Source organism: Tachyglossus aculeatus, chromosome 6, assembly GCF_015852505.1.
Source record: "Tachyglossus aculeatus isolate mTacAcu1 chromosome 6, mTacAcu1.pri, whole genome shotgun sequence".
NCBI lineage: Eukaryota > Metazoa > Chordata > Mammalia > Monotremata > Tachyglossidae > Tachyglossus > Tachyglossus aculeatus.
Window position 1 is genome coordinate 46,073,603 of NC_052071.1, and position 20,409 is coordinate 46,094,011.

A 20,409-nucleotide genomic window follows, 5' to 3' on the forward strand; every position below is an offset into this window, starting at 1 on the left:
CTCCACTTTTTTTAACTTGCAGTAACGTGTTTTTAAGGCATTGTGTTACTTTGCTAGCATTGGATTTAAGCACAGGATACACCTGAAATCATGTCAGGAACTACTGTGTTAGAGACCTGTATTTTCCTAAAAGACCTATTTTGCCATTTTTGCAGAGATTTTAATCATGGTAAAGTGAATGCATTAGCTTCTAATTATTTGATATCATTGGTTTTCCGATTTTAAACCTTGGGCATTTCTTTCAGATCCTTAATGTGCTGTCATCTGGGAGAACGCTCCATTTTTGAAGATGAAGCCTTTGATTAGTTTTTACTACCCCATTTTTTTTTTCAAGATTTGAGGCACGCAGGGTTGAGGTACTGCAGAAGTTGTATCATGATCAATTTGGGGTGTGGAAAATACCTATTCCCATTTTCCAGTCTAACTGCTGACTGTTTTTTGACATCCCAAGTGTTGTTTGGGAGAACATGATGAATTAAAGCAACTTTTATATGAATCAATCTTGCCCAAGTTATAGATACATAGGTTAGTTACTGGGAAAAAGACTGGCCGTGCAGTTCTCATCTCTCCCCTACTCCAGATGTGGATTATAAACACCGTTTTCCTATTTGGGATTCCCAGCTTTAGCATCACCATTTCATTTCTTCCTCTTAAGTTTGAGCCAGTGCTCTTGATTTTCAATTTGTTTTCACAGTTGCTAAATTGGTTGAGTTGCTTTTATTGTTGTTCGAATTATTGTGGCAGGAAAGGTTTTGACCATAGCTATAAAGAGTGGATGTAGGGAATTTAATGGTATTAATGGTATTTATTGAGCACTTTGTGCAGAGAACTGTACTTAACGCTTGGGAGAGTAGTCAGTAGACACAATCCCTGCCCATAAGGAGTGGAGTCTACAGAGGGTGGCAGACGTTAAAATAAATTACAGATAGGGGAAATGGGAGAATATAGGACTAAGTCCTATAGGTGGACGATGGGTACGGAACCAAGTGCATAGATGATGCAGAAAGGAGGGTAAATAAAGGAAAATGAGGGCTTGGTAAGGAAATTGTTGCCAATTTGTACTTCCCAAGCGCTTAGTACAGTGCTCTGCACATAGTAAGCGCTCAATAAATACGATTGATGATGATGAAAGGTATCTTGGAGATATTATTTAAGTAGGGCTTTGGTGGTGGGGAGCGTGGTGGTCTATTGGATACGAAACCAATATAGCAGCATTTATTTTGAGGAAGTTGGGGCAAAGTGAGACTTTTACAGTGCCTCATGTCAGAGGCCTGCCTCATAAGCCTCTTCAGGGCAGGGAACTAATAATAATAATGATAGCATTTATTAAGCACTTACTCTGTGCAAAGCACTGTTCTAAGCGCTGGGGAGGTTACAAGGTGATCAGGTTGTCCCACGGGGGGCTCACAGTCTTAATCCCCATTTTACAGATGAGGGAACGGAGGCCCAGAAAAGTTGTCACACAGCTGACAAGCGGCAGAGCTGGGATTTGAACCCATGGCCTCTGAACTACCAACTCTATTATAGTGGACTCTCCTAAATGCTTAGTACAGCACTTAGTACAGTTAGAGCCCACCCTAGGCTGGATTTGCCTCAGCCAAATTTGCAAAAAAAGGGGTTGCTTGCTTAACTCCCACAGTCTGCTAGTGTTTTGTTTATTTTACAGAGTACTGTATGAGCCTGAAAATGCGGTATTGTAGATTATTTTTTTCAAGGAAGCTTCCCTAGCATTCGTGTCAAGTTAGAATTTAATAATGTATAGTTTTAAAACTGCTTTCTGTATTATAATGGAAGTGCTGGTTTGAGCAAAATATTTTATTAAACTGTTTTGCTGTACTCTGGGATTAACACATTTACTCTTTACCTACGCTTACCTACGTCAGAGTGTCTGGTCAAAGGGCATATTTATTACAAAGTGTGGATGTAGAATAATCATAACTAATGTTATGTCACAGAAAAACCTTCTTGGGTACGTGGTGAGGAAATTTTATGTCTATCCAATTCAGCATGGGCAGGTGACCAGAAACCTATTGCCTCAAGAAGTGATTCTTAGCAGACCATTGATAACATCACCCATTCAGGGCATGCTAAGAAAAAAAAAAGTGAAAAAAAATGAGCAAAAGTAATGTAACACATGAAAAAGTAAAAAAAAAAACCATGCATATACTAAAAACTCCTACTTGAAAGAAGGTACAGAAGGAATTGGAGGATCTTGGTCAGATCAGGGTTTTCACACCTAAAAAGACAAGAATTGTCCTAAGAACAACCTCAATGCTTAAAATGTTTTCCCTTTACAAATAAGGGGTTGACCAACTGATCCTACTCAAATATTCAAAATTGCTTCTGCGCTATGCATAATTCCATTTGTGGTAATGGCCTAAGTATTAGTATTTCCTACACTACTGACTTTTGAACAAAGGATTTTTTGGATGATTTGTCAGTGATACTTAAATTATTCTTATATTTTACCTTTCCATCTTGCCCTGAAACAATGTCATTTGTGAAATTAGTTAATGGACTCTGCACTAAACAAAATATTCAGAACACCTGAAGCAGAATAGGAATGCACTCTTGCTGGGAGTTCTGGACCCAGTTTTCTAACTTAAGTTTAGATTTTAGTGAAAGGAACGTGACAGTTTTTCCTAACATCCCTTCACTGTCAACCGTGCCAACTCCCCTGAGATTATTCTTGAATGGGTAATCTCAATGGGTATCCTTACAATAGAGCCTAGGTTCCCTTGTCAGCTCTCCCTCTAACTCCGATCTTAATGTAAATCAGCTTCCTCAGCCACAAAAGCACCATTTCTGCCCCTTCCTGATACCAGCAGCATTTAAGAATATGAGAAATTTGGGGTTCGTTTAATATATCCTGTGCCATAGATTTAATATCCACAGCAAGAATATATTTCACGAGCTTCATTAAAAAAAAGTATATTGGGCGGAAAACGAGAAGACGGAAGGGTAGAAATCCTTTTAGATTTTAAATTACTCGCATTCTGTAACTGATTCCTTGAGTGACCATTTCAGAATCAAAATATCCTACGTTATTCATTTATTTTATCAGGTCAGCTCCATGACAATTTACCACTTGGCAAAGTAAAAGGTTTTAGAAATCACGTCTTATTTCTTTACCAGGCTTTTATTCTCTGCATGTATTTGTGTGGCCTGGATAACATAACCAGTTATTCTTAGACTTGACTTTTCCATTTGGCAATTTGGGCTCCGGTTCAGGAGGCCAAATAACAACTGCTCGGTCGACTGTTCATCTTTCTGGAGAGGTTCACTCTGACTGAGGCTTAAGCTGCTGGCGTTCTTCACCCTCCTTTTCGAAGCCTGAACAGACCACAGACTTCCCCTTCGGGTACCGGGCACAGCACCTTCGTAGCTCTCGGATTACGTCCTCACACTTGGATTCTATGTAGTTGTTGGCTGAAGAAAAACACACACATACACACACAAAATGAGTTAATCTTTTGCAAGGTAACTGTTAAGTACTATGTGCCAGGCACCATACTAAGCGCTGGGTACCTTCAATCACCTGGCATGAGATCCTAGATTGTAGTCACCTGCCCTAACTGCGGGCCCAGCAGGCACCTGGTCCACCCCCCTACTCCCTCAAAATATATTGCCAATATCCGCTCAATATCAGGACTCTTGATTTTTGTATTTAATCTGGTGTCTACTGCAAATTTTCCCCCAAATGATATCGTCCAAGTCAGCAGACTGGTAGTCGAAGTATCCGGAAGCAGCGTGGCTCAGTGGAAAGAGCCCGGGCTTGGAGTCAGAGGTCATGGGTTCTAATCCCAGCTCCGCCGCTTGTCAGCTGTATGACTTTGGGCAAGTCACTTCACTTCTCTGGGCCTCAGTAACCTCATCTGTAAAATGGGGATTAGGACTGTGAGCCCCACGTGGGACAACCTGATCACCTGGTATCCTCCCTAGCGCTTAGAACAGTGCCTTGCACATAGTAACGCTTAACAAATGCCATCATCATCATCACTATTATTATTATTATCTGGACCAGAGCCCTGAATATTTTAGTTAACAGAAAGGTAGGGAATGGCTGGGTCTCGTTTCTCAGCTAGGATGGGGGACTTAGGCTCAGATCAGAAGAGCCCACTGTTGGGTAGGGACCGTCTCTATATGTTGCCAACTTGTACTTCCCAAGCGCTTAATACAGTGCTCTGCACACAGTAAGCGCTCAGTAAATACGATTGATTGATTGATCAGAAAGGAGATCTACGAGTCATTTTTCCTGCCAGCAGCCTGGGCCTTGGAATGAGGAGTGGTAATATATATATTTTTTTCAAGACTGCTTCTACAAGTTACCTCCCCACTGTTGCTGTTGTGGAAATAATCCTCTCATAAAACACAAAAAGCTCCTTCTAAACCGACAGTGGAAAGTTCTCCCTTTACACGGAGGGAGCCAGGACAGCTTTTCACCCAGGGAAACAGCATCTATCCCCACTCTGCTATCCCTGATGGAGGGGGCATAAAGCAGGTGTTCCTCGGGGGTTAAGGGGAAGGGAAGCGGGAGGGAATGGTAGTGAGTGGCACTGGCAAGCAACAGCCAGCTGAGGATGGGGTTGGGGCACCATTCATTCATTCAATCATATTGTGTGCAGAGCACTGTACTAAGCGCTTGGGAAGTACCAGGCACCCCTCTTTGGCTGGGCCCACGTGGGCAGGGGCATCACTATGACCAAAGGGTGGTTGGTTGCCATGGCAACAGTGCTGGGAAAAAAAATCTACATATGTGAGCCTCACAGCAAGTGAAGATTTGCATGTGGCTCACAAGCTGCAGTTTGGTCTCACCCTAGAGTCTAAGCTGCCTTAGATCTGTGTTCAAGTTTGCTGGTCATTCCCAGGGATTTACCCACAGCCCTGCCACCAACAGTACAAATCCCTAGGAATGAATCAGGTTGCGAAACTGATCACCAAAAGTTGTAGTTTGCTCTCTAAGCTTTTAGTAGACTTGTAAACCTGCTCCTCCCACGTGGGGGTCCGCACTGCTTGCCCCCATTTGCCAAGTGCTTTCTAAATCTTTCAAGAATCTTTCAGGATGACCATCTTATGTGTCGATAATATATTACGGGTTGCTGATTCTGAAAAATCAGTTGCAGAGGTGGGTCACCACATTTAACTCTTTAACTCGCAAATAAACAGATCAAACTGCAAACCCATTCGGATTCCGAAGCGCTGTACGTGGTACCTTGCAAGCATTTCTGTATTTCACAGGCTTGCTTCTGGCAGGGATCCTTCTGGGACATATCCAGAAAACTAAAAAAAAAGAGAAAAACATTAATGTACCATTTGTTTGCCTTTTCTCAGAAAAACACTCCAACTCATCTTATAAAACAGACCTCTATTTTTCCTTCTCTGGCCTCAATCACTGGCAAGTTGTTACACTCCAGCAATTCAAAACACTCGCAATTCAGCAGCTGAGCCCAATAGGGTGAGTATTACTGATTATCGGCTTAGGGAGAAAAGTATTTTATGTAGTTTTTACACAGGGTTAATAAAGGACATTATGGAGGGACTGTCTTTTCGGCCACCTCACACAACGGTTTAAGTCCTCGTCAGCAACGTCCTCTCTGAATATAAAGGGTTTAATGGAGGTGTGTGTGCGCGTACCTTAAAGACATTGAACGCTAGAGTAACCCTTAAAAACAGAAAATCTATTTACTGCTTTGTCGTTTTGAAAAAGGAAACTTTTACAGTTCAAGTGCAATTGAACTATCATACCTATTATTAATTCAATTTTAACTCAAATCTCCTTAGTCTTTTTTTTTTTTTAATTCAACATTATCGGTCATATTGCCTAGGGAAAACGCCGTTTATGCAACTAACATTTTTAAAGATCCTGGAAGCGTGATTTTTACTTAACTGAAAAGCTCCACAAGGCCATGCCCCAGTTAATGATTTTCAATCAAATAAAACTGCAGAGTCAGAAGAGTCCTAGACGGTACCCTACCTTTGAGCGTCGGTGAGTTTTCAACGGATTAAAAAGCCAGGATAACCTAACTGAACCCAGATGTTGGGAGAATGAGGAGAAGGAAAGGGTTGCTGATATCAAAAAAGTCGGGGCCTTAGCTGGAGGCACACCTCGGTCAGTACCAAGTTAGCATGTCGGTCGGGGGATGCTGTGGGAAGCTTTTTCTGCTTTTCGAGTGAGACGCCAAACCTCGGATGTGTACATCAGACATTCCATGGCACTTTTCTACAGAGTCAGGAGTTCCAAGCTAAAATGTCTTGGCTAAACTTTCGTTTCGAATTTGCTTTCTGCCTACCTAGAGCTCCCTCTTCGGTTTCAATCGGATACAGTACTCTTCACTTCCCTTCCTAAACTGTTGAGCTGTGTTCTTGAACAGTTCCACGTTTCGCCCCAAAGAGGGGATAGCATTTTAGTGCTGGGTGAAGTGATTCCCAAATACTGTACAAAACAACTGGGCATGTCTTCTAAGCTTCCCAGCACCTGGAAAATAAAGACACGATTAAACCACCACCGCAACCAGGCAGGAAAAATGTACACCGGGGAGGTGGAGGGGGTGGCGTCGACTATTACCAGATTAATCGTCAGGCAAAAGCTTAAGCAGCAGCTCTTGCACTCCCCTCACCTGTTGGGTGAAGAAGAAACACCGGTTTAGAATGAGGAATGCCACCGCCGCCGCCGCTGCTGCAAGCAGCCGGATAAAACGAAGGACGTTTAGCCGGAATATATACCATTATATGGTGCTCTATCTCCCATAACCGGGAGTTACTATCCTTGTAGTGCTCGTCGGGGTACAGCTGCCACATCAGCGGTAACTGGGACGGCGGGAGGAGACTGGGCCGCACCGGATCGCCTAGTGGGACCTGAACCTGCTGGATTCGGACCCTTAGGACACCGGCCTCCTACGGGAAAAACATCGACAGGCGCTGAGACTAAAGGCGCCGAAGCGTGGAGAATCAAAGGAACCCCAACCGTCGGAAAGCAGGGGACTTACCTCATCCAGGACCGCGACCCACGTCCGCTGATGTTCGTCCCGGTAGACGCCAGCCCGGTGCACCCAGAGGTGGTCGGGTGAGGCCCCTGCGCCCCCGCCTTCTGCCATTCTAGATTTTTGGTTTTGGAGATGTGCTGACCTTTCTCCACCTAAGCCTGCAGCATCCCCATACGACACATGCGCAGCGCCTTAGGTCTGAATGAATGCATGGGGGAATTAGCCCAATAAGTCAATATCAGGTGTCAGAGACCACCCTGAAGGTGGTGGGGGGAGGTGGGGGGAACCTAATAGATTCCCATCTGCATGACCTTAATACAGCTGAGGAAACCACAGATGCCCAAACTGCTTACATCTTTAGGCTTTGGTCAGCATACGGTTTGTGAAGCGCTCAAGGGTCCTTCTGGATGACAGGCCCTATGGCTACCTCTAAGGTTCGTTCTTTCCGAGAAGTCTGACGGTGGCCTTTTAAACTGTGCTAGGATGCATTCCTGCACTGAGAGAATAGAGACTTTTGGCAGAACGAGTGAGCAGGCACATATGCGAGTGAAAAGCTGTGTCCTAGTCCCCAAACAGTCCTAATTTTGAGTGAAGTTCAGGTGGAGGAGACTGGAGAAGCCATTTCTGAAATCATCTCCATTCTGACAAGTGGGATTTTGCAGGCCAGATGAAAAGTTTTTTTTTTCCGTTCATATTTGGAACTGCCTTTCGCTTTTTTCCCCCTTAGGTGCTTAATTCAGTACTCTGCAGAGTACACGTTCAGTAAATATCACTGATGGATTGATTTCCCCTTTTTTTAAGGGCAGGAGCAGGAGGTTCTGTTGACAAGTATCGGAGCTCACACGGAATATCAGCTAGAGGAAGGAGTCCATCCTAGCCAGCAAAGCCTTTTCCTGCCAGAATTTTTTTACTGGATCAACCTCCTCAGCCACTGTGTGAATAATAAAAGAAAATCTCAATACTCGACTGGGGAAAGAGGAAGGCTAAGATCAATTTTGTGATTTAGAAACGAGTGGACATTCAGAATCCAACCAGTGGTATTTACTGAGCTCTTACCGCGTGCGCAGCACTGTACCTACGTGCTTGGGGATGTATGTTGACCTGGTCCCTGCCTTCCTAAAATCACTCATCACTTCCTTTTAACTGTTCCAACTAGGCCTATGACATCCTGTTTCTCGGGAGGTTTTTCTAAAGCCCTGCTCAAGTGGGGCCTAAGAGGATAATCTGGAGCGGGGATGCGTCCTCCCCCACGGGGGCCTGAATTCTGCTTCTAACAGAAGAGCTCGGGCTTTACTGCAATTCAGTGGGATGCGGCGCTCATAGTGCTAAAGGGAGATTTCCATCACAACTCCGTTTTGTCCGGAGTAGAACCAGTGAAATGGGATAGAAATGTGAGAATCAAGCTGAAGCCATTTCCTTCGGGGAATCTTTTCACCTAATGAAATACCTTGGGTGCAGTTCATTTACTTCTGCACGAGGTCTTCTACTGATTCAAGGATCTTCAAAGGGAGATAGCAGATGCCTTGCTAAGTGATAAATTGTCAAGTTTGGAGTCATTTTCAGTTAATATCACATTATCATGAATGCCCTATTACTACCAGTCACTTAGTGCACAAGTTTTCATTTTCCTAAAAGCACACTGACATTTTTTTTTAGATTTATTTAGCTGTTTTTCCCCCAAAACAGAATCACTCTGTTTTAAATTTGAGAGTAACATCTGTACTTCACTGAACTACAGAAGATCCAGACCGCCTCAGAAAATACGGTGAGCAGAAATGTCCATGCTATAAACTTTGGAGTTTCGGGGTAGAGAGGGAAATACAATGGTTTAGCGTGTCATGGACACAGACAAACACACAGTGCACTTAATGGGGATCACTGCATGGCTGGCAAATGAAAATACGAACCAACTATTGAGAGACTCAGATTCTGATACATTTTTTAAGCACTGTAGTTCGTTCCAAGACGTGCCGCTTTGTCCTTTTAAATGACAACGCTTCACTGTGATGGATGGTGGATGAAATTGGGGCCATTCACACATAGGAGCATCTGCCATAAGCACCCACAGAGCTAAGTCTTTTCAATGAATCTAACTTTCCTTTTCCTTTGACGGATTCATCTTTTGTGTCCTAAACAGCCTTAGTCTACTTTGATTTGCCCGTGTTTTGAGAACATATGTGAAAGTATATGTATTATTTCAAGATTCAACAGACCCTTCAAAGAAACTACTCAGTACCTCCAGTCAACTAGTTTCGATTTCAAAAAAATTTATAGCATTAGCTTATTTCATTCAGTGATTTATACAGTGCTCATAGTTGTAGCCAAGTTACTTGCAACTTTAAACATTTATTTTAGCGCCTCCAAAGAATGACATTCTCAAAAACAACCCCCCTCCCCGCAAAAAAAAATAACCCTAGACATTTTTGTGGTGCCTTTTATCCTGAAGGAAATTAAGCACTTTAGATAAATTATCCACTACTAAAAGCTAACCCTTTCTGTTCAGTCTCAACAGCAATGTACAACAATTTAGAAGTGAAGAGAAATAGGCTATTCCGATGGAAACCGAAGGGACAATCTAGCTAGGCCAAACGTAATTCTTCAGTTTGAAATCTGGGCAGGACACCACTGTTAATGTCCTGGTATTTGGGGGGAAAAGTGCCATGGGATCTCTAATGAGCACACGTGGAGAGAACCTTGATTTTTCCATTTTTGGGAACAATGCCTTAAATCTTAGTGAGTTTCTATATGGATTTTTGGACTAAAGAGCCTTACCAGTGACACCACTTCCCACACCTCTCAGGAGCTCTCCCAAGACTAGCAAACCACTGTCGTTCAAAGGCTCAGAAAAGAATCCTCGCAGTACAAAACTCATAGTGAATTTTTCTTCAATAAAAAAAACCCTAACCCATTCCAAGATACAGCAACAAAGATGGGTGAATTGGTGGGCGAAGAGGGCGGCATCTCCACTGTTGAACTTTCTGATGGAAAATGAGAGCTTCACAGAGGACAGTACACCACGGGATCACCGAGAACTTGGGACAGTTCAAGACTTTCAATCAATTGAATCTGTTGAGTACTTACTGTGAGCAGGGCACGGAAGGGAATGCTTGGGAAAGTAAAATATAACAGAGTTGGTAAACGTGGTCCTTGACCACAGTGAGTTTAAAAGTCTATAGGACTGTACAACTTTCCTCCTAGATACCCTGAATCAATCAATCAATGGGATATATCGAGCACTTAGTGTGTGCAGAGCACTTGGGGAAACTACAATAGAGCTGGTAGACAACATCCCTGCCTTCAAGGAGCTAAGAAACTCTTTCTAAACGCTGGAATTTGGGACCAAAGGAACCAAAAGCTTTTTGCTTTTGAAATCGTATGGGGCAAAAGCCTATTTCCAAGGACCAGCAGATATTGCCCGGAGGTTACTAGATACACAGCTCTGCCGCTTGCCTGTTGTGCGACCCTTGGCAAATCACTTAATTTTTCTGTGCCTCATTCTCCACCTGTATAAAATATGGACCAAATTACCGGTTCTTCCCACTTAGAATGTGAGCCCCACGTGGGATGGGGACCGTGTTCATCCTGGATATCTTTGGATCCAGGATTTAGGAGAAAGCAGCATGGCGTAGCGGAAAGAGCTCGGGCTTGGGAGTCAGAAGGCCACGGCTTCTAATCCCTGATCCACTGCTTATCTGCTGTGTGACCTTGGGTAAGTCACTTCACTTCTCTGGGCCTCAGCTCACTCATTCTGTAAAATGGGGATTAAGAGTGTGAGCCCCACGTGGAACAGGGATAATGTCCAACCTGATTTGCTCGTATCCATCCCAGTGCTTAGTACAGTGCCTGACACTGAGTGGTTAACAAACACCATAATTATTATTATCTACTCCCAGTGTTTGGCACAGAATAAGCACTTAAATACCACAGCCATTATATATATATATATATATATATATATATATATATACACATATATACACACATATATATACATATATGTATATATATACATATATATGTACATATATATGTATATATATAATTGTAAATATATGGGTATAAAGTTTACACAACATATACTTGAACATTCCCTATGAATTACTGCATGATTGTTTGGAGCGTGGCATAGTGGATAAGAGCATGGGCCTGAGGAGTCAGAAGGACCTGGGTTCTAATCCTGATTCTGCCACATGTCTGCTGTGTGACCTCAGGGAAATCACTTCACTTCTCTGAGCCTCAGTTCCCCCACCTGTAAAATGGGGATTAAGAGTGTGAGCCCCATACGGGACAGAGACTGTGTCCAAGTGATTAAGCTGATCTACCCCAGTGCTTGGCACAGAGTAAGCACTTAACAAGTACCATAATTATTATTATCATTATTATTATTATTGCGAGCTCGTTGTTGGCTAGGGATTGTCTCTTATTCGTTGCCGAATTGTACTTTCCAAGCGCTTAGTCCAGTGCCCTGCACACAGTGAGCGCTCAATAAATATGATTAAATGAATAATTATTAACAGTGGCTTTAAGGGGCCTAATCCCGGAACACAACTAATATCACCTCCCCCATGAAAACTGCATTTGCTCATTTCCAGCGAAAGAAAACGACCAAGAGCAATTCGGCCCCGCAACCATCTAATCACCTCTCCGCCACTTGTCAGCTGTGTGACTTTGGGCAAGTCACTTCCCTTCTCTGCCTCAGTTCCCTCATCTGTAAAATGGGGGTGAAGACTGGGAGCCCCACGTGGGACAATGTGATCACCTTGTATCAGCGCGGCTCAGTGGAAAGAGCGCGGGCCTCAGGAGTCAGAGGTCATGGGTTCAAATCCCAGCTCCGCCAACTGTCAGCTGTGTGACTTTGGGCAAGTCACTTCACTTCTCTGTGCCTCAGTTCCCTCATCTGTAAAATGGGGATTAAGACTGTGAGCCCCAAGTGGGACAACCTGATCACCTTGTAACCTCCCCAGCGCTTAGAACAGTGCTTTGCACATAGTAAGCGCTTAATAAATGCCATTATTATTATTATTATTCCCCAGCGCTTAGAAGAGTGTGTGGCCCATAGTAAGTGTTTATTAAAAACCATCATTAAGCAGCGTGGCTTAGTGACAAGAGCCTGGGCTTTGGAGTCTGAGGTCATGGGTTCTAATCCCAGCTCTGCCGCTTGTCAGCTGTGTGACCTTGGGCAGGTCACTTAACTTCTCTCTGCCTCAGTTCCCTCATCTGCAAAATGGGGATTAAGACTGTGAGCCCCACGGGGAACAACCTGATTGCCTGGTATCGACCCCAGCGCTTAGAACAGTGCTTGGCCCATAGTAAGTGCTTAAAAAATGCCAACATTATTATTCTTATTATCCCGGAGGCTGATGAGAAGCAGCGCGGCTTAGTGGAAAGAGCCCGGGCTTGGGAGTCGGGGGTCGTGGGTTCTAATCCCGGCTCTGCCACTTATCAGCTGTGTGATTTGGGGCAAGCCAGTTCACCGGGCCTCAGTTCCCTCATCTGTAAAATGGGGGAGAAGACTGTGAGCTCCTCGGAGGGCAACCTGATGGCCTCGGGAGAAGCGGCGTGGCTCAGTGGAAAGAGCCCGGGCTTTGGAGTCAGAGGTCATGGGTTCAAATCCCTGCTCCACAACTAGTCAGCTGTGTGACTTTGGGCAAGTCACTTCACTTCTCTGGGCCTGTTACCTCATCTGTAAAATGGGGATGAAGACTGTGAGCCCCCCGTGGGACAACCTGATCACCTTGTAACCTCCCCGGCGCTTAGAACAGTGCTTTGCATATAGTAAGCGCTTAATAAATGCCATCATTATTATTATTACTCCACTGCTTAGAACAGTGCTTGGCCTATAGTAAGTGCTTTACAAATGCCAACATTATTATTATTATTATCCTGGAGGCCAATGAGAAGCAGCGTGGTTCAGTGGAAAGAGCCTGGGCTTTGGAGTCAATCAATCATATTTATTGAGCGCTTACTGTGTGCAAAGCACTGTACTAAGCGCTTGGGAAGTACAAGTTGGCAACATATAGAGACAGTCCCTACCCAACAGTGGGCTCAGAGGTCATGGGTTCAAATCCCCGCTCCACCACTAGTCAGCTGTGTGACTGTGGGCAAGTCACTTCACTGGGCCTCAGTTACCTCATCTGTAAAATGGGGATGAAGGCTGTGAGTCCCCCATGGGACAACCTGATCCCCTTGTAATCTCCCCAGCGCTTACAGCAGTGCTTTGCATATAGTAAATGCTTAATAAATGCTATCATTATTATTATTATTACTCCAATCAATCGTATTTATTGAGCGCTTACTGTGTGCAGAGTACTGTACTAAGCGCTTGGGAAGTACAAGTTGGCAACATATAGAGACAGTCCCTACCCAACAGTGGGCTTAGAGGACATGGGTTCAAATCCCTGCTCCACCACTAGTAAGCTGTGTGACTGTGGGCAAGTCACTTCACTGGGCCTCAGTTACCTCGTCTGTAAAATGGGGATGAAGGCTGTGAGCCCCCCATGGGACAACCTGATCACCTTGTAACCTCCCCGGCGCTTAGAACAGTGCTTTGCATATAGTAAGCGCTTAATAAATGCTATCATTATTATTATTACTCCAATCAATCAACTGCATTTATTGAGCGCTTACTGTGTGCAGAGCACTGTACTAAGCGCTTGGGAAGTCCAAGTTGGCAACATATACAGACGGTCCCTACCCGACAGTGGGCTCACAGTCTAAAAGGGGGAGACAGAGAACAAAACCAAACGTACTAACAAAATAAAATAAATAGAATAGATATGTACAAATAAAATAAATAGAGTAATAAATATGTACAAACATATATACAGGATGGTTGAATGGATGGACCTGAGGGGAAGCGCTTAGTCCAGTGCTCTGCACACAGTAAGCGCTCAATAAGTAGCGTAGCTCAGTGGAAAATAGAGTAATAAATATGTACAAACATATATACAGGACGGTTGAATGAATGGACCTGAGGGGAAGCGCTTAGTCCAGTGCTCTGTACATAGTAAGCGCTCAATAAGCAGCGTGGCTCAGTGGAAAGCGCCGGGGCTTTGGAGTCAGAGGTCACGGGTTCAAATCCTGCCTCCGCCACTCGTCCGCTGGGCGACTTTGGGCAAGTCGCTTCACTTCTCTGGGCCTCCGTTCCCTCCTCTGTAATAATAATAATAGGCATTTGTTAAGCGCTTACTATGTGCCAAGCACTGTTCTAAGCGCCGGGGAGGATCCAGGGTGATCAGGTTGTCCCATGTCCCACGTGGGGCTCACGGTCTTCACCCCATTTTATGGATGAGGGAACTGAGGCCCCGAGAAGTGAATAAGTGAACATAAATATACGTTAAGTGAAAGTGAAATATAAGTGAAAATAAATATATGTTCACTTTTAGCCTGTGAGCCCACTGTTGGGGAGGGACCGTCTCTCTATGTTGCCAATTTGTACTTCCCAAGCGCTCAGTACAGCGCTCTGCACACAGTAAGTGCTCACTAAATACGATTGATGATGATGATACGTATTTATATATTAATAAATACGATTGATGATGATGATACGTATTTATATATTAATAAATATGACTGATCGAAACGGGGGCCACCCCGGGCCTGCCCCTGCGAGCTGAACTTTTTCGACCGTTGGGTAGGGACTGTCTCTCTGTGTTGCCAATTTGTACTTCCCAAGCGCTCAGTACAGCGCTTTGCACATAGTAAGCGCTCACTAAATACGATTGATGATGACAATACATATTTATATATTAATAAATACGATTGATGATGATGATCCGTATTTATATATTAATAAATACGACTGATTGAAACGGGGGCCACCCCGGGCCTGCCCCTCTGAGCTGAACTTTTCGACCGTTGGGTAGGGACTGTCTCTCTATGTTGCCAATTTGTACTTCCCAAGCGCTCAGTACAGCGCTCTGCACACAGTAAGCGCTCAATAAACATGATTGATGATGATGATCCGTATTTATATATTAATAAATACGACTGATTGAAACGGGGGCCACCCCGGGCCTGCCCCTCCGAGCTGAACTTTTTCGACTGTTGGGTAGGGACGGTCTCTCTGTGTTGCCAACTTGGACTTTCCCAAGCGCTCAGTACAGCGCTCTGCACACAGTAAGTGCTCACTAAATACGCTTCATGATGATGACACGTATTTATATATTAATAAATACGATTGATGATGATGATGATCCGTATTTATATATTAATAAATACGACTGATTGAAACGGGGGCCACCCCGGGCCTGCCCCTCCGAGCTGAAGTTTTTCGACTGCTGGGTAGGGACGGTCTCTCTCTGTTGCCAACTTGGACTTTCCTAAGCGCTCAGCACAGTGCTCTGCACATAGTAAGCGCTCACTAAATACGATTGATGATGATGATACGTATTTATATATTAATAAGTATGACTGATCGAAACGGGGGCCACCCCGGGCCTGCCCCTCCGAGCTGAACTTTTTCGACCGTTGGGTAGGGACTGTCTCTCTATGTTGCCAATTTGTACTTCCCAAGCGCTCAGTACAGCGCTCTGCACACAGTAAGCGCTCACTAAATACGACTGATGATGATGATACGTATTTATATATTAATAAATATGACTGATCGAAACGGGGGCCACCCCGGGCCTGCCCCTCCGAGCTGAACTTTTTCGACTGTTGGGTGGGGACTGTCTCTATATGTTGCCAATTTGTACTTCCCAAGCGCTCAGCACAGCGCTCTGCAGATAGTAAGCGCTCACTAAATACGATTGATGATGATGACACGTATTTATATATTAATAAATACGATTGATTGAAATGGGGGCCACCCCAGGCCTGCCCCTCCGAGCTGAACTTTTTCGACCGTTGGGTAGGGACTGTCTCTCTATGTTGCCAATTTGTACTTCCCAAGCGCTCAGTACAGCGCTCTGCACACAGTAAGCGCTCAATAAACACAATTGATGATGATGATCCGTATTTATATATTAATAAATACGACTGATTGAAACGTGGGCCACCCCGGGCCTGCCCCTCCGAGCTGAACTTTTTCAACCGCTGGGTAGGGACGGTCTCTCTATGTTGCCAATTTGTACTTCCCAAGCGCTCAGTACAGCGCTCTGCACACAGTAAGCGCTCACTAAATACGATTGATGATGATGACATGTATTTATATATTAATAAATACGATTGATGATGATGATGATCCGTATTTATATATTAATAAATACGACTGATTGAAACAGGGGCCACCCCGGGCCTGCCCCTGCGAGCTGAACTTTTTCGACTGGTGGGTAGGGCAGTCTCTCTATGTTGACAACTTGGACTTTCCTAAGCGCTCAGCACAGCGCTCTGCACATAGTAAGCGCTCACTAAATACGATTGATGATGACGATACGTATTTATATATTAATAAATACGATTGATTATGATGATTATCTGTATTTATATATTAATAAATACGACTGATTGAAACGGGGGCCACCCCGGGCCTGCCCCTGCGAGCTGAACTTTTTCGACTGCTGGGTAGGGACGGTCTCTCTATGTTGCCAACTTGGACTTTCCTAAGCGCTCAGCACAGCGCTCTGCACATAGTAAGCACTCACTAAATACGATTGATGATGACGATACGTATTTATATATTAATAAATACGATTGATGATGATGATGATACGTATTTATATATTAATAAATACGACTGATTGAAACGGGGGCCACCCCGGGCCTGCCCCTCCGAGCTGAACTTTTTCGACCGTTGGGTAGGGATGGTCTCCCTATGTTGCCAATTTGTACTTCCCAAGCGCTCAGCACAGCGCTCTGCACATAGTAAGCGCTCACTAAATACGCTTGATGATGATGACACGTATTTATATATTAATAAATACGCTTGATGATGATGATCCATATTTATATATTAATAAATACGACTGATTGAAACGGGGGCCACCCCGGGCCTGCCCCAAAAGAGCTGAACTTTTTCGGCCGTTGGGTAGGGACTGTCTATGTTGCCAATTTGTACTTCCCAAGCGCTCAGCACAGCGCTCTGCACACAGTAAGCGCTCAATAAACATGATTGATGATGATGGTACGTATTTATATATTAATAAGTACGATTGATTGAAATGTGGGCCACCCCCTCCGAGCTGAACTTTTTCGACTGCTGAGTAGGGACTGTCTCTCTATGTTGCCAATTTGTACTTCCCAAGCGCTCACTAAATACGATTGATGATGATGACACGTATTTATATATTAATAAATACGATTGATGATGATGATCCGTATTTATATATTAATAAATACGACTGATTGAAACGGGGGCCACCCCGGGCCTGCCCCTCTGAGCTGAACTTTTTCGACCGTTGGGTAGGGACGGTCTCTCTATGTTGCCAACTTGGACTTTCCTAAGCGCTCAGCACAGCGCTCTGCACATAGTAAGCGCTCAATAAATACGACTGATGATGATGACACATATTTATATATTAATAAATACGATTGACTGAAACGTGGGCCACCCCGAGCCTGCCCCTCCGAGCTGAACTTTTTCGACCGTTGGGTAGGGACTGTCTCTCTATGTTGCCAATTTGTACTTCCCAAGCGCTCAGTACAGCGCTTTGCACATAGTAAGCGCTCACTAAATACGATTGATGATGACAATACATATTTATTTATTAATAAATACGATTGATGATGATGATCCGTATTTATATATTAATAAATACGACTGATTGAAACGGGGGCCACCCCGGGCCTGCCCCTGCGAGCTGAACTTTTCGACTGGTGGGTAGGGACGGTCTCTCTATGTTGCCACCTTGGACTTTCCTAAGCGCTCAGCACAGCGCTCTGCACATAGTAAGCGCTCACTAAATACGATTGATGATGACGATATGTATTTATATATTAATAAATACGATTGATTGAAACGGTGGCCACCCCTGGCCTGCCCCTCGGAGCTGAACTTTTTCGACCGTTGGGTAGGGACTGTCTCTCTATGTTGCCACCTTGGACTTTCCTAAGCGCTCAGCACAGTGCTCTGCACATAGTAAGTGCTCACTAAATACGATTGCTGATGATGACACGTATTTATATATTAATAAATACGACTGATTGAAACGGGGGCCACCCCGGGCCTGCCCCTCCGAGCTGAACTTTTTCGACTGCTGGGTAGGGACGGTCTCTCTATGTTGCCACCTTGGACTTTCCTAAGCGCTCAGCACAGTGCTCTGCACATAGTAAGCTCTCACTAAATACGCTTGATGATGATGACACATATTTATATATTAATAAATACGATTGATGATGATGATGATCCGTATTTATATATTAATAAATACGACTGATCGAAACGGGGGCCACCCCGGGCCTGCCCCTGCGAGCTGAACTTTTCGACTGGTGGGTAGGGACGGTCTCTCTATGTTGACAACTTGGACTTTCCTAAGCGCTCAGCACAGCGCTCTGCACATAGTAAGCGCTCACTAAATACGATTGATGATGACGATATGTATTTATATATTAATAAATACGATTGATTGAAACGGTGGCCACCCCTGGCCTGCCCCTCCGAGCTGAACTTTTTCGACTGCTGGGTAGGGACCGTCTCTCTATGTTGCCAACTTGGACTTTCCCAAGCACTCAGCACAGCGCTCTGCACACAGTAAGCGCTCACTAAATACGATTGATGATGATGACACGTATTTATATATTAATAAATACGATTGATGATGATGATCCGTATTTATATATTAATAAATACGATTGATTGAAACGGTGGCCACCCCTGGCATGCCCTTCCGAGCTGAACTTTTTCGACTGCTGGGTAGGGACCGTCTCTCTATGTTGCCAACTTGGACTTTCCCAAGCACTCAGCACAGCGCTCTGCACACAGTAAGCGCTCACTAAATACACTTGATGATGATGACACGTATTTATATATTAATAAATACGCTTGATGATGATGATCCGTATTTATATATTAATAAATACGACTGATTGAAACGGGGGCCACCCCGGGCCTGCCCCTCCGAGCTGAACTTTTTCGACTGCTGGGTAGGGACGGTCTCTCTATGTTGCCACCTTGGACTTTCCTAAGCGCTCAGCACAGTGCTCTGCACATAGTAAGCTCTCACTAAATACGCTTGATGATGATGACACATATTTATATATTAATAAATACGATTGATGATGATGATGATCCGTATTTATATATTAATAAATACGACTGATCGAAACGGGGGCCACCCCGGGCCTGCCCCTGCGAGCTGAACTTTTCGACTGGTGGGTAGGGACGGTCTCTCTATGTTGACAACTTGGACTTTCCTAAGCGCTCAGCACAGCGTTCTGCACATAGTAAGCGCTCACTAAATACGATTGATGATGACGATATGTATTTATATATTAATAAATACGATTGATTGAAACGGTGGCCACCCCTGGCCTGCCCCTCGGAGCTGAACTTTTTCGACCGTTGGGTAGGGACTGTCTCTCTATGTTGCCACCTTGGACTTTCCTAAGCGCTCAGCACAGCGCTCTGCACATAGTAAGTGCTCACTAAATACGATTGCTGATGATGACACGTATTTATATATTAATAAATACGATTGATTGAAACATGGGCCACCCCGGGCCTGCCCCTCCGAGCTGAACTTTTTCGACCGTTGGGTAGGGACTGTCTCTCTATGTTGCCACCTTGGACTTTCCTAAGCGCTCAGCACAGCGCTCTGCACACAGTAAGCGCTCACTAAATACGCTTGATGATGACGACACGTATTTATATATTAATAAATACGCTTGATGATGAGGATCCGTATTTATATATTAATAAATACGCCTGATCGAAACGGGGGCCACCCCGGGCCTGCCCCTGCGAGCTGAACTTTTTCGGCCGTTGGGTAGGGACCGTCTCTCTGTGTTGCCAACTTGGACTTTCCCAAGCGCTCAGCACAGTGCTCTGCACATAGTAAGCGCTCACTAAATACGATTGATTGATCGATTAAAGAGGATTTTGGGTCCCCGGGCCCGGGCGGGGCGAGGCGGCGCTGAGGAGGGGAGCTTTGGGCCTTGTGGATGGAGGCCCCAGAGGAGGCCCGCCGAGGGGCTCGGCGCGCCGTTTCCATGGCGACGCCGCCTCAGCCCCCGAGGAGCCCCCCGAGCCTCCCCCCTCCCTCTGACCTACCTGTTCCCCAGCCAGTCAGCGGGCCTCTACCCTGTGCGCCGCCCTAATCCTTCCGCCTCCACCCCCGCCTGGGGCCCGGCCCGGCCCTCCGGCTCCACCGCCCCCGACCGGCCCGCCCTCACCCTCCCGGCCCCCCCTTCCCTCCCTCCCTCCTCCGGCCCACGACGAGCCCCCCGAGGGAGGGACGGCCAACGCGGGCGGAACGACAGGCGCCGGCGGACCGTTTCGGGGGACGGGACCGGAAGGGGACCGCCGGGGACGCCGGGAGTTGTAGTCTTC

The 20,409-nt window shown here is 45.1% G+C and overlaps 2 protein-coding genes across 6 annotated transcripts; both read right to left on the bottom strand.

Annotated features, from left to right (window-relative positions):
• Window positions 1–1,366: 1,366 nt before the first annotated feature.
• Window positions 1,367–20,189, bottom strand: CMC4 (C-X9-C motif containing 4). Of its 5 annotated transcripts, none has more exons than XM_038747670.1 (3): window positions 11,743–11,767; window positions 5,213–5,280; window positions 1,367–3,429 (listed from the first exon to the last, which is right to left on the bottom strand). In XM_038747670.1, exons 2-3 carry the CDS (start codon window positions 5,268–5,270, stop codon window positions 3,281–3,283), a joined length of 207 nt encoding a protein of 68 aa, XP_038603598.1. In that variant the 5' UTR covers window positions 5,271–5,280; window positions 11,743–11,767; the 3' UTR covers window positions 1,367–3,280. The 5 variants fall into 5 exon arrangements, with proteins under 5 accessions (XP_038603598.1, XP_038603597.1, XP_038603596.1 ...); XM_038747669.1 differs by lacking the exon at window positions 11,743–11,767 and adding an exon at window positions 10,065–10,086; XM_038747668.1 differs by lacking the exon at window positions 11,743–11,767 and adding an exon at window positions 6,291–6,379.
• MTCP1 (mature T cell proliferation 1) lies at window positions 6,385–7,681 on the bottom strand. Its single transcript, XM_038747666.1, has 4 exons — window positions 6,987–7,681; window positions 6,724–6,894; window positions 6,566–6,617; window positions 6,385–6,475 (listed from the first exon to the last, which is right to left on the bottom strand). Exons 1-3 carry the CDS (start codon window positions 7,092–7,094, stop codon window positions 6,570–6,572), a joined length of 327 nt encoding a protein of 108 aa, XP_038603594.1. The 5' UTR covers window positions 7,095–7,681; the 3' UTR covers window positions 6,385–6,475; window positions 6,566–6,569.
• Window positions 20,190–20,409: the final 220 nt, after the last annotated feature.

Bases quoted from the DNA above. Each gene is read 5' to 3' on its own strand.
- CMC4 (XM_038747670.1), bottom strand. From the start codon at position 5,270: ATGTCCCAGAAGGATCCCTGCCAGAAGCAAGCCTGTGAAATACAGAAA. The intron at 3,430-5,212 runs GTACCACGTACA...GTTTTTCTTCAG, and splicing joins AATACAGAAATGCTTGCAAG to CCAACAACTACATAGAATCC.
- MTCP1 (XM_038747666.1), bottom strand. From the start codon at position 7,094: ATGGCAGAAGGCGGGGGCGCAGGGGCCTCACCCGACCACCTCTGGGTG. The intron at 6,895-6,986 runs GTAAGTCCCCTG...TTTTTCCCGTAG, and splicing joins GGGTCGCGGTCCTGGATGAG to GAGGCCGGTGTCCTAAGGGT. The intron at 6,618-6,723 runs GTATATATTCCG...TTCACCCAACAG, and splicing joins AGATAGAGCACCATATAATG to GTGAGGGGAGTGCAAGAGCT.